A 13,713-nucleotide genomic window follows, 5' to 3' on the forward strand; every position below is an offset into this window, starting at 1 on the left:
AAACTCACATGAAATTCAAAATCCTCAGGAAAGTACGAGCGACACCAGCATTAACATCTTGAGCTAGCGAGTAAACAGGATCACACTGCGTTCATGTACACTGGTATAAAGTGATGATGTACTGTCCGTTTTTGAAATTTGCAATAAAACTAAGATTACCACGAATGTACCGTTACTCTACCTAATACTGCCGACATCTGTAGGGTAAATAGATGTTATAAATTTTCTAAAATAAAACTAGTTATATGAATTCATATGCAAAAATTGCAGACAAGCATTTGATGCTTTTCAAACACTAAATTCTTTAAGTTCTCAAAAAAATTGATACAATGACACTGCAAGATACACTTTATAAGCTAACTGGGATTCTGAAGTGGCAAAACCCATGCTTGCTAATTATTATATGTACCACCACCAAAACATTCCTATAGAAAAACTAATTTTTACACGGTTAGCTCTGTATCTGCGAAATGGCTGATTTTGCCTTTGCTAAAAACTAATCACCTTTCTCCCAATCATTACAAATAGAATGTATTTTAAATCATTCAAATCGGATACTCCGTTCTCTCAAAAACTCGATTGTATTTTCTGCATTCTTTGCTCCGAATCTCCGTAATGATTAGACCTGCCTTTGCCAAAAACTTATCAGCACATCTCCCTATCAATAAGGATCGAATGTTTTTTAAACCATTCAAATCGGTTGATCCGTGCGCCCGAAAACGTGGACGAAAAAATGCGGACATACAAAATACACACACATCCATTTTTGTGAGGTATGCCAAAATGTTCAGAACCTTCAAAACGTCGAGAAATGCAAAATTTTCATTTTCGATTTTCGGCCCATTAAGAAGGGCTCATTTTTTTAAAAGTTTTTTATTTTACTGTTCTTACCAAAATATTCAGTTTAGCTACCATAAACTTTATCATCATACAAGTTTTCCTTAAATAGATTTGGTAAGGTAAACTTTTTAAACTAATAAATTCTATTTAATTCAATCATTCACTCTTTCTCATAATTATATTAACCATATCAAAATTTAAGATTGAACATTTGTTACACTATAATTCATAAATAAATGTATATACTTAGCAATAAACTTATTACATAGTGTTATAAATAAAAGACAATTTTCATATACACATGTATATTCCAAACTCTGAACTATAACAATAAATATTCACAATCTCTCTGATATCTTTCCAGCAACATTCCTCAGCTGTCCATATACTTTGCTTGGAGCTGATCCCAAAATCAAATTACATATCGATCTCCTGGCAACCTGTATATTTTGAAAACTTCCTAGAATATGAATTTGCTATCTGCCAAAACAATTCGTGTTCTTGTAACATTCTCAATTGTGAACTTTGTTCGGCCTCCTTTGCCAGCTAATCTACCTATGGCTCTGCTTAAATGGTCTCCTTTTAAAGTCTTTACATCTTTTATTTCGAATGACTCAACAAACAAATCATCCAAACGCAGCAAAGCTAAGGCGTCTTCGACTTCAAAACCAACAACAAAAGCCTAAGAGAAAATAATAAATAGATAGAAACTTGACAATATCTGATAGATACTAATGTAATAAATAATGGTTCTAAAACAATCTAATTAGGTTACCTTAACAAAATCAGCAGCTTTTTGCAAGTTTCCTATATCATCAGTCTCAGAACTTGTCCTAATTTCAACCTGTCTTGTTTTTAAATTAAATCTGACTTGCAAATGCATATGTTCTACTATAGGGCTAAATATTTTCAACCAATTCTCTTTCAGAGGCGTATATCTGTAATATATGACAGCATTGACAAAATGTTTTAAAACAAGGTTAATATCATTATTATTATTATTATATTACCTATGTGATGGTACAGGAATCTTTCTCACTTCTGATTTTGAATCTCCTCCATAATTAGGTTTAGTTTTCTTCCTCTTTGTGACAGCCTTAGACCTGCCTTGAACTCCTTGAATTTCTTCAGTTCGCATTGAATCATCTTCTGATTGCAACCTTTTCTTTTTGAGTGATTTAGTAGTTTTAATTGGATTTTTTGCTGGTAAAAATGCTTCTGTATCTAAATCAACATCCATTTTTAATAAATAAATACTAGCACGTGTCTATACAAGAGAGATGTTAGTTAAAAAGGTTATATTTATAATTATCCTTCAAAATGACAGATGGGAAAATGCGATGGTGGCGCTGTCTCTGACGGTCATGCGCGGTAAATTTAAATTACAATACCCGGTTATATTTAAATTATAATAACTGGCTTCATTCATTTTAAAGTATTTACACTATTTAATAGTATTTATACAAACTAGCTTGCTAACGTTTATATTATGTATGTTAAAGATAAAAGAAATAATTCTCGATATAGGATATGCTTGCACTTTAGGTACTAATTTATGTTTCTATCTGCAACATATTATTAAATTTTATGCTAAAAATGCATTAAAATAGTTATACATACCTTATTTTATTTGAAGAATTTAAAGTACTTATGCAATTAAACGTATTTTCATTACACTATGTCTTTTATTATTACTTGCTACTTTCCTGCTTCATGGTCCCAAATTCAGAACTTCAATGAGTTTCGATCACATAGATAATCACTAAATATTTCAATATGTACTGCTTTAAGTTGTGCTTTAACTTGAAATAATATTTTTCAAATCCCACCAATTATATATAGATAATTCAAAAATAACTAACACTTCATATTATTAAAACATCCTGTAAAATTCTTTATACTAGTAACATTGCAAATAAAGTATCTGTTTTATATCGATGCTTGCCCAGTTAAGTTCTATATATTACATATAACTAGCCATAAATAATTTTTTTTCTTTATTCGACAAATCTTTCTTTAGTTTACAGATGTCCAGTATAATAATTATAAAGAACTGATTAATACAAGCTCACATAGATTAGAGTATGTTAATATTGTTTTTGTTAATGAGTTATGCTAAATGTTAAGATTAAACTTATACATACCAAATGTATATCGTATTGATTAATGTAAATGCACTATCATATATAATTGGTTTTGTTTAATATATTTGTTAATGAAAATGTATAGTTTAACAATCAGTAACAATTATATAATTTTAAAAATAATTTAACAGCTTTACATATATCTAAACTAACAGTGAAAACGAAAGCTTTTGATTTAAAATTACATAAGTGTCACGAATTGTTTACTTTGCTTTTACATGATCAAAACATAATCCATCTTTTCACATATATTCCTAAGTATTTGAATTATAATTAGATTTATTCACATTCTTCAATTAAAATATAATAAAATTCGTTTTTATAAATGCACAAATGTTTCATTTTTATATTGCAAAGATTTTTATCTCTATTATAAACAGGCGACAAATTAAATGATAAACACAATTATATCTAAGAAACCTCAATTTTTTAGATAACTATAGTGCGATCATCAATTGGCAGCGATTTATGATAAAGATATATAAATATAGAGAGCATTTTTTTGTTAAATGCATAGTATCAATATAATAAATATTGTTACAAACATTGAATATCATTTTAAGAATGCTTTACCCACTTACATCTAGCGAGCACTACTCCAAATCTATAATGAATTGAAAACTATTATTTTTAAAACATCCATTTGAACATTTAAAAATATATATGTTTGCAACATAATTCTGTATAAACCGATTATTCTCTAATTGTGAGATAAAAGAATTTCATAAAGCAGAAATGGTAAACATTACTAGAAGCATTAATACTAGACTCTGTTCAAAATGAGTAAATAAATATATTTATTTTTCAACAAAAAAGTATGCTTTTTCTAATACATACATTGATTGTAATAAATACAATTGAAGCTTCTCCGAGCAGATGCATCATTCCCATTTCAACTTTAAATTTTGTTATATTTACTGGCAGTGAATTGGTTGCGGGTTTCTCATTTAAGACAATTCGCGTCTTCAATTCTGTGCTCACTATCACTACAAATCATTCAACATTTATTGTTAAAAATCGACACTGTTTTCTCTGACTGTCAAGCACCCTATAATCAATCATATCGACCTTTTGATAAACTCTTTTACTCTTATATAATCCACTCCTTGCACTATATTTACTTGATCCATCTAGTTTACAATTTTTAAATAAAATTGTCCACAATTATTTATCATATATATACTTAAAATTTATTTAAAATAATCTCATTATAAAACAATCTTTTATTACAAACATATTATAATGTAGCTTAAAACTAAAAATTACAATTTTCATTAAAGAAATAAATTACAGTTTAATTAAAACTCATTCAATTATGTTTCACCAATACAAAAAATAAACAATCTTTAACAGTCTTCATATAAATCGAAATATCCTTTAAGCATTGGTACTTTTTCATGTAGCTCAGGTGTAATAATAAATGAAATAATAGAATTAAATGAAGTCGAATATTAGGTAGGTTATAGAAATCTATAATAAAAGCTTCAGATTTATATTTAAAATTCTAACATATAAATTAGCACTACATGTTCATATACCCTATTTAGAAAACGTTATCAAATATGTTTACTTTTCGTAGTAAATGCAATACAAAAAGCAATCACTTTTATAGAAATTTTCTAAACAAAATACTTATTACTTATCAATAGACCTATGCCTCCTAATTATGTCGAAAAAACATTCCCTACTTACACACAAATTTTATATTATATATTTTTATACAAAATTAACCAAAATTACAAAATTTTCTTAGAAAATTTGTGGAATATTTTTACTATGGCAATTATAAAAAAATCTAAACATTTAATCATTATAAAAAAGTCTTTGTCTGTGTGTGACATTAGTGAATTTAATGATATCTTCAACTAACATTACTTCCTAATTAATTATCTATATGAATATTTCTAGATTGAAAAGAAACGATAAACGAAAGCCATAACAAATCAAAAAAATAATAATTATTCAATGTACAATAATATTAACTTAAACTATTGGTAGCACAATTCAAATATGGCGATTCCAAATTTAATGAATAAAACATTAATTTAAATTAAATTTTTCCATTAAAGTTAGAGGACCCGATATAAAATATCATATATATAAAACTGTGAATATTTATAATATTACATGTAGAAAAATCATATAAAAATTAATCGTCCCGTTATTAATTGTGCAAGAATATAAAATCTTTATTGCTAAAGCAACACAATTATTAATACGACGAGTCAGAACAAAATCAAATTGTTATAAACCAATGTCGATGAGCATAGTTTGAATGAGATTTGAATGTATGTTGAATAATGAAGGTAAATTTCTTACATCTCATATCTATCAGTTTTTATGAATAATGTTAAGATTGGTGTGTTTTTAATTAACTCATTTTGATTCCTTTTCCTTGTTTTCTTCAGTTTCCTTCTCGGCTTCTTTTTCTTTTTCTTTCTCATCGGACTGAAAAAGGAAAAAATTATATTAATATTGTGATAATAATATAATGATAAAATATTTATAACATAAATACATATGTAATACCTTATAAAATTTAATAATATAAAAAAATTTCCATTAAGAAGAATAATATAACAAATTGATATTCATAAATTGATTGTATTTAAGATAGTATTATTATTAATTCAAATTCGATAAGAAGAATCTTAAAATTTTTAAAGCTCAAATATTTAAATAAACATAAATTGCTATTTCTGAATATAGTCTTATCATACATGATATTAGAAATAAATGAATCTTAAACTTAATTATATAGGCTTCATGGAAAAAATATTATATTTTTATAAATCATTGCTTTATTAATTTATGTAAGTGTGATGAGTATACTTATGAATAGAAAATAGATTTTATACCTTTTCCTTTTCGATATCTTTTTCTAACTTATCTTCTCCTTCTTGTTCAGCAACTTTTTCTTCGCCTTCCTTGGTTTCCTTGCCTTCTTTTGTTGGCTCAGGTCTAAAAATTAAAAACCGATTTTAGTACATGAAATTCAGGATATATTATTATATTTAAATATTATATGTAGATAAATATGTATATATGAAGTACATATGCAATATACAGTAAAACTCCAATTATCCGAATTAATGGGGACCGGGACCCATTCGGATAATCAAATATTCGGACAATCGGAGTTTTTTTTTTAAAAATTGCCATTAGAGAGAAAAAAAGTTACGTTTTTATATTGCACTATTTTTTTATTGAATTAAATGAAAGAAACATGACATTTTCACATGTTTTAAATATAAATAAAATGTACTTATGTACAAGTTTAGAAATAAAAATCATTGATTTGTAAAGATCTCCGTCAAATCAAAACAAACAATGTGCCTACACTGGCTTTGCTGGTGGAAGAATAATAGAGCACTTAGACTTTTTTTTGGACAATTTTTTTTCTGAAAGTGATTCGGGTAATCGGCGATTCTAATAATTCGAGTTCGGATAATTGGAGTTCTACTGTATGTCGAAAGTGTTTTAATTTGATGTTGACGAATTTTCTATTTATTGCTAAATAATAAAATATCAAATTCAAAGTCGTTTTATTCAAAACTTTTATATGGGAGTGTATAAAAGTGTTCCCAAGGAAATGTAGTAAATTTTATCTAGTTTCACCCTGTCTAACTCAAAAGGGGTGGTTCCATATGAAATTTTTGAGTTATTTGACAAAAACCAAAAAAATTCAAAGTCGTTTTATTCGAAACTCTTATATGGGAGTGTATAAAAGTATTCCCAAGGAAATGTAGTAAATTTTATCTAGTTTCACCCTGTCTAACTCAAAAGGGGTGGTTCCATATGAAATTTTTGAGTTATTTGACAAAAACCAAAAAAATTCAAAGTCGTTTTATTCGAAACTCTTATATGGGAGTGTATAAAAGTGTTCCCAAGGAAATGTAGTAAATTTTATCTAGTTTCACCCTGTCTAACTCAAAAGAGGTGGTTCCATATAAAATTTTTGAGTTATTTGACAAAAACCAAAAAGATGTCAATTCAAAGTCGTTTTATCTAAACTTTTATATCGGATTAAAAGTATAAATTACTCACTGTGGTTTGGGCAGATGGGAGTTGAGGTCCAGCGTCGCGCAAATGTCTTCCCAGTCGGCGAAGCAGCGCTCCTTCATACGAGAGACATGTCCTACGAGATTCGGGCATCTTTCGGCCATGTAGTCCCTCAATGGGTAGGACACATCAGGAGAAATGTAGTGAATCTGGGCCAAGTTGGCAAAAGCGACAATGTCCAACTAAAATAGACACAAATCGGAACCATTAACCAAATTACATCAACTCAAAAAAAAAAAAAAAATTACATCAATTATACTTACGGTGGTGGGTTCATCGCCGAAGAAGAAGGGCTTGTCAGCCAACATGTCGCTCAGCACTTGGAGGTCGTTGTTGCCAAATTCAGCAATTTCATCTGGTTTGTGGACACCAATTCCTTGAGCCTTCACTTTCTTAGCACCCTGGAACCACTACACGTCACCAACACAGTCAGAATAGACACGGACACAGATTTGATAGGAAAAATTAAAACATACATGTGAAAATAGAAATTGCCACAATTAATTGACTACTTGGTAATAATAAAAAATTTAAATCTAGATCTATCAGTAATAAACTACAAATTTGAGAATATCATTTCTGCCTTTTTTTTGATATTTTTGTACTCTTTTCAAGTGGCAACTTAACTAATTCACATGTATGTTTTAAATAATTTGACTGGAGCGAGCATGCAATATCGCAAACAATAATATTAGTGTGATATGTAGCTAAATACAGTTTCAAAATTTAAATTAAAATTAGATCTTAATATCAAATAAATATTAGTATTTGGTGCTGATAGACAAAAATGGATTCTTGCTGATTATGTGGCTACAAAATACATTTCATTCATACTGACAAAAATATTAACATTGTTCAAGTAATTGCTTATTGTTATAAAAAGTCAACAATTGATTTTCAAGCAAACATAATTTACAACGCAATTGCAAAATCAGTAATCTTCGTCTTATGTGCAAAAGTTGAATGATCCCAGTATCAATGTTTTCCAAGAAATGATTTGTTGAAGAATTTCGAAAACAATGAGATATTAATTATCATATTGTATGACAAAACATAAATATGTGCACAAAAAGTATATAAAAGTAATTACGTATATATAATTTTTTGTATTACTTTAATATGAGTGTTGTTAAATTTTAAAATTATTAAATAAAATGTTACAAAAATCATAATACTATGATTCAGTAACTAAATTAATTTCCAAACCTACTAAGTAATCTAAATTAATTATGGCCGATAAAAATTTATTTGTAAATTAACTAATTGTAAGATGAAGAGATTTTTATTTTTTATCCTAAAGAAAAATATTTTTAAAATAACTAAAATTGCAGTTAGAACCAAAAGTTAGAATTTAGTAATCACACCTTAGTGATTTTAACACAATTTTCCTTTCGGTTTCATTTAAAAAAAATATATAAGTATTTTGCAAATAATCAAAAATCTGTAAGAGAGATATAGAACAATTTATTTCGAAATTCAAGAATCAACTTGTTTATTTATTCTAATAAAAAATATTATTCCCATTACTAAATTCTATATCTCGTATTTAGTTTACCCAAAGTAGGTTTCTGAAACATTTCTTGAGAGATATTTTTTATGGATGGATTTAGAACGTATTGAGATATAATCTTAAAAATCATCACGTTTTACAGAATGTATTTCTAATATCGTGAATGTAATGTATAGTAAATTAAGTGATTGGAAGATATTGGCATACAATTGACCTCGACTTCAAGAACCATAAATTATATCAAATTATGTAGGAAATCAGATTCGAAAATAAAGCCAGGATAAAATAATAATAGTGGGTTACAAATTAAATTGATCCTCTTATATATTGCTATCTTTCAGTTATTTATATTTTAATTAATAAGTAGTTTGGAAGTTAATTTAATTTTATACTAATTTAGCCTAGTATAGTTAATTGAATGCGATTTGTTATGTTTAGAAATTAATCTAAATTGAGAGTAATATATTTTAATTTTTTCAAGTTACCTGTTCTTCAACAACAATAATTTCTTTTTTGTATTAATTTACAACTATAATATTTTTCTATAGTAGTAATTATTCAAATTAAAATTAAGAAGTGCCTGAGAATGGTGGAAAGTTCTTGTATTTTTAAAGTTATTTTTTTAATCCTGCAGTTTTACTTGTTGTCGACTTTGCAACAGGTGTAAAAATTAATGTATATAGTGAAAAATGCTCACTATTGAATTTTGCCAATATTCTCCAAACTTCAATTAAAAAGTTTTACATCATACCAAATGATAGAGCAAATCAAGTACAACTGAGGCGAGATGCATTTGCTGGTGCATAATACTGAAGAAAAATCTTGTATTTTGAGTAAATTTGGTCACTAACTCCTTTACTATATTTTTAGCGGTAAACATAAAGCAATATTATAAAATCGTGTAGATAAAAATTTATAATTAGTATTCGCCAGGAGTGCTGCATGACCCTACCCACCAGATAGATAATATGGAAACCACCTATTCGCAATGTTTTGCTTTCTAACCAAGAGATGAATGACTTCTTACGAAATTCGCGAAATGTGGGACTTCGTATTGTATTATATGGACAAGCTTTCAAAATGACAATTCGAAGAGAAGGGAAGGATGGTAGGATGGTACATCATGCCAGGAAAGGATAGTTTTGCAAAACAAATCGAAGATGATAAATTATAGACTAAACTCATAATGGAAGAAAAACACAACTTAAATAAAAATACTATAAGAAAATAATCTCGCATTAATAAAAATTCCATTACCATTTTGTCTTCCGTTCCTAAAAATTTCTCCGAATACAATTACTTTATTTACAAACGAAATTCCATCGACATGAAATGTTATGACAATTTTATCAAAGCCTGCTGGCAAAAATTCCGTAGACAATAATACATGGACAGCCAGCAGAATAAGCAAAAAGATAAATGAGCGGTTTTTTAAAGATGACATTGAAATATGATAAGCCAGATTACGCAAAGGAAGCAGCCACTGTCGAAAACTTTTTATAAATCGTTACCATTGAAAGATCCGTTCTAATGTAAGAGATAAATTATGGTCCATTAGAGTTTACTGCTTAAATATGGCTATTTCAAATTAGGTGAATATAATTTTAGTTTTTCTCATTCATTCAACTAACGCTACTATAAATACTCCATATATCAATAATTAAAAAATCCAACTGACCTTGCGTCCAAAAGCAAATTTGAAGAAGAAGTTGAGGATTCCATTTGGAATACGAGTTCCAAGAGCATGTTGCAAATTGACTTTGTATCCTTTGATGACACTTTCTGGGTACTTTGTACGCCACCAGTAAACGATCCATACCAAGTGGTTTTCAATCATGGATACCTGGAAAAAAAGAAAATTAAATATTTAAGGACCCCTGGCTTACATATATTTATCAGGTCCAAAGATGTGATAGCGAAGTACTGATTTTGATAAAAAAAAACGGGAGTGAAAATCATTTCATGTTCTTCAGATGAAGAATCACTTCTTTGATATAATCAAAATTTATACTTGTTTATCTATGGATATAATGTAAAGTAGAAATTTCCATTCGTAAATTAATTAAAAAATATTGATTACTATATTACACTTCATTTAATTGATATTCCCCTGCATGTTTATTAATAGAATTACTGTTGTTGTCTTCGATCAAATTAAGAATGTATGATTTCCTTATCCTCATGAATATATCCCAGATTTCATGTCAGTGTCACCAAAAATCCCATAAAATATACTCAAGGGCGTAAAAATCCCTCGACCCAAACAACAACAACCCTACTGTATTTATTTAGACGCACGACTGATTTTTAGTATCAGAGTTAACATGAAACGGCACATTTGAGACAACTACACCCATTGTTGAAGATATTGAAGGGTTTCTTCAAAAGCTATTAGGCATTAAATCAAATAACATGATAAATAAAATAAACAACATTTTGGATAATGATTGAGGGTAGTAGTTGCCTCTAAATTGGTGTTAAAGATTAAGATGAAACTTAGAAAAATGTGAATAATGTAATGTTTTATTATGCAAATTAATTATTTGTACTATTCATATTGATTTTATGTTTTAACAAAATTAAAATAAATTTTTATCAAGAAAAATGGCGCTATAATGGCGTCCACTTAAAACCGGTACGCCATTTCGACGCTCAACCTAAAACGACGCCTCGATCAGGGTTGAGTGACTGATAACCGTACCGGCTTTCTGCGGAACACGAGATAAAATTGCGCCAGAGTTAAATTTTACTTCTGAATAATTATGAAAAATGTTGTTTTTTTATACAAATAAGAAATTTAAATTCGCTTCAGAACAAATTATTGAGCATATAAAATGTATTCATCTAAGAATGAAATAAATTATGGCTGGTTTGTAAAGCAAGAAATTTTGTATATTGGATCTTTTTGTTATGAAATTTCTTGACCAGCAATGCTCTATCAACAGAGATTGTTAATAAATTAGGATAAAAATAAATAAAAACGACAATTATTACATAATTCACTTAAATTATATATTTTATTTACCATAGCATGGGAGACATTGCGTTGTTCTGGTGTCAAAGCAGCATCCAGATCCTTTCCGTAGCGTTTGGACAACTCCTTCATGATGATGGCACTGTCAGCAATTTCTTCACCATTCAATTCGACGAAAGGCAATTGTCCTTTCTTGCTGCGGAATTTCATCTTGTGGTCGACATTCTGGAAATAGATAAATAAGATAATTAATAATAGTTTTTGTACTATAAATGCAACTGAACCTAAAGCTCAGTAGTGAAATAAGTTGCAATATGATGATGTATTGATGTCAAAAATTGATCTATTTAATAACTTTTGAATTATTTCGTTACAATTATATCAGAAAAAAGTATTTGGTTTTTAACTTTGCTCTAACATTGATAATAATAAGATCAGTGTGATCCAATGACCAATATACAGTAAGTTTCCTTCATATCTAATGAAATTGAGTCTTCTTCACAAAATTAAAATTATTATTATTAAATTTATTCAATATTTGTCAAGAACCATATTTCGCTTGCCTAGGAAATTTATCTACATTTCACATCCTGTGTCTGTTAGCATTCATTCGTTCGATAATTGCTGGATAGGAGTCATAACTTGATATATCTCCGACTTCTATTCTTATGCATCACATCTGGTTATCTCATAAAATACTCACACATTGGAAATTTCATACGACGCAAGCATTTTTATAAAATGCATCTGTTTTATAGATTACATAATGGAAATTGCTCTGATGCTTTCTATGAAATAACATACTAGCCTTACAATGTCCACTTAGTTTCCAAATTTGAAAATTAGATGTATTCTCTATTTTGTACTATCATGAAGATTTTTGTGGACTAATGTGATTAAAATCTTATTACCATAACGACAAAACTAGCGTTCCAAAGGAAACGAGTGCATTATATCATATTTCTTCTCAGGAGCATCGAGGCATATAGAATTCATCATTTAAATTGCTCGTTGTCTGCTCCATGTACTTGTCAAAATGTTTAATATCGTTCATGGAAGACGAACGCCAGATATAATATAATTCCAGTCGGCGACGTGTAGACTGCCTGCGGCAATATGCATTAATAATGGTCGGTACATGTGAAAGAACTCTCTGGATGACAAAGGCACAATTAAAATGTTCTTTTTTGTTCTCGACTCGCTTTTGACTGATGGCGTCGATGATTTTACTGTATTTTGAACTGCCAGACTGTACTTATTTTCAAGTAATAAAGTTGGGAAGTTATGCAATTATATGGAGTTACTAATTAAACGCACAGGGCGTGGTCCTGTAGAATTTTGCCAAACTTATGATAATAGAGAGTCGTGTAATGAAAAGTAAGTAAGGGAAAGATGAATCTGCAAAGTCAGAATGTCGAAGTTTATAGTCTTAAAAAATAAAATTATTTGAGTGCTAGATAAATTTAAATTTTTGTGTCCCACGTGAAGTAGGTACGCCAGGCCAGATTGACATCCAACCCGAAACGACGCGGAGGTCGGGGTTAAAACGCAGATGACCGCACCGGTTTCAGGCAGGACACTATCCATGAACTTCTGTTATCTTGTGATGGATATTTAGTATGAAATTATGCTCAAATATGTTACATAAAATATTTATCAACGAATTTAATAACGAACATTTTTTTGTTACAATTTAACAATAATGCATCTATTCAAAAAAAAAAGAACCAACGACTCGGTTTATTCAACAATCTTAGGTTAAAATTTTAGACTATATATTTTAAAAGCTTAAACTTAAATCCATGAAATTATTCCAAAAGCAAGCTAAAACAACTTTACAGATTATACCGAGCTTTTAATGTGATGTAACAACTTTTTACATCTTGCGCTTGTTCAATTTCTTATCTAAACAACATACATAATGTAAAATACCTCGAATATCTTATGCTTCTGAAATTTTCGAATATAAATATATTTTCCGATATCCAGACGAAAGTCAACAAAGCCAAAACGCGTTTTTTGTAGAGCATATGCTTTATATGAAAGCTGTATTTATTTGGATATAGGATACAGATTTTGAAGATCGTAAATAAAAATTTACCCATAGCAATAGTTTAAATATCCATATAAATTAATCAATAAACTTTAAAAAAAATACAGTATTTGAGGTCATGTTTAATTAG

The 13,713-nt window shown here is 28.6% G+C and overlaps 1 protein-coding gene and 1 pseudogene across 2 annotated transcripts; both read right to left on the reverse strand.

The window, feature by feature from the left end:
- Nucleotides 1–1,161: 1,161 nt before the first annotated feature.
- On the reverse strand, nt 1,162–2,112 carry LOC113369336 (annotated as a pseudogene).
- Nucleotides 2,113–5,145: 3,033 nt separating this feature from the next.
- LOC113369335 (failed axon connections-like) lies at nt 5,146–11,755 on the reverse strand. 2 transcript variants are annotated; one of them, XM_026610110.1, is made up of 6 exons: nt 11,582–11,755; nt 10,235–10,399; nt 7,310–7,447; nt 7,032–7,228; nt 5,843–5,945; nt 5,146–5,432 (listed from the first exon to the last, which is right to left on the reverse strand). In XM_026610110.1, the coding sequence occupies exons 1-6, from the start codon at nt 11,738–11,740 to the stop codon at nt 5,361–5,363; spliced, it is 834 nt and encodes a 277-aa protein (XP_026465895.1). In that variant the 5' UTR covers nt 11,741–11,755; the 3' UTR covers nt 5,146–5,360. The 2 variants fall into 2 exon arrangements, with proteins under 2 accessions (XP_026465895.1, XP_026465894.1); XM_026610109.1 differs by having other exon boundaries at nt 7,310–7,456.
- Between the last annotated feature and the right edge of the window lie 1,958 nt (nt 11,756–13,713).

The sequence above is a fragment of the Ctenocephalides felis genome, unplaced genomic scaffold (assembly GCF_003426905.1).
Source record: "Ctenocephalides felis isolate EL2017-DRISC unplaced genomic scaffold, ASM342690v1 CF-g0.4_SCAFFOLD_01240, whole genome shotgun sequence".
Lineage (NCBI taxonomy): Eukaryota > Metazoa > Arthropoda > Insecta > Siphonaptera > Pulicidae > Ctenocephalides > Ctenocephalides felis.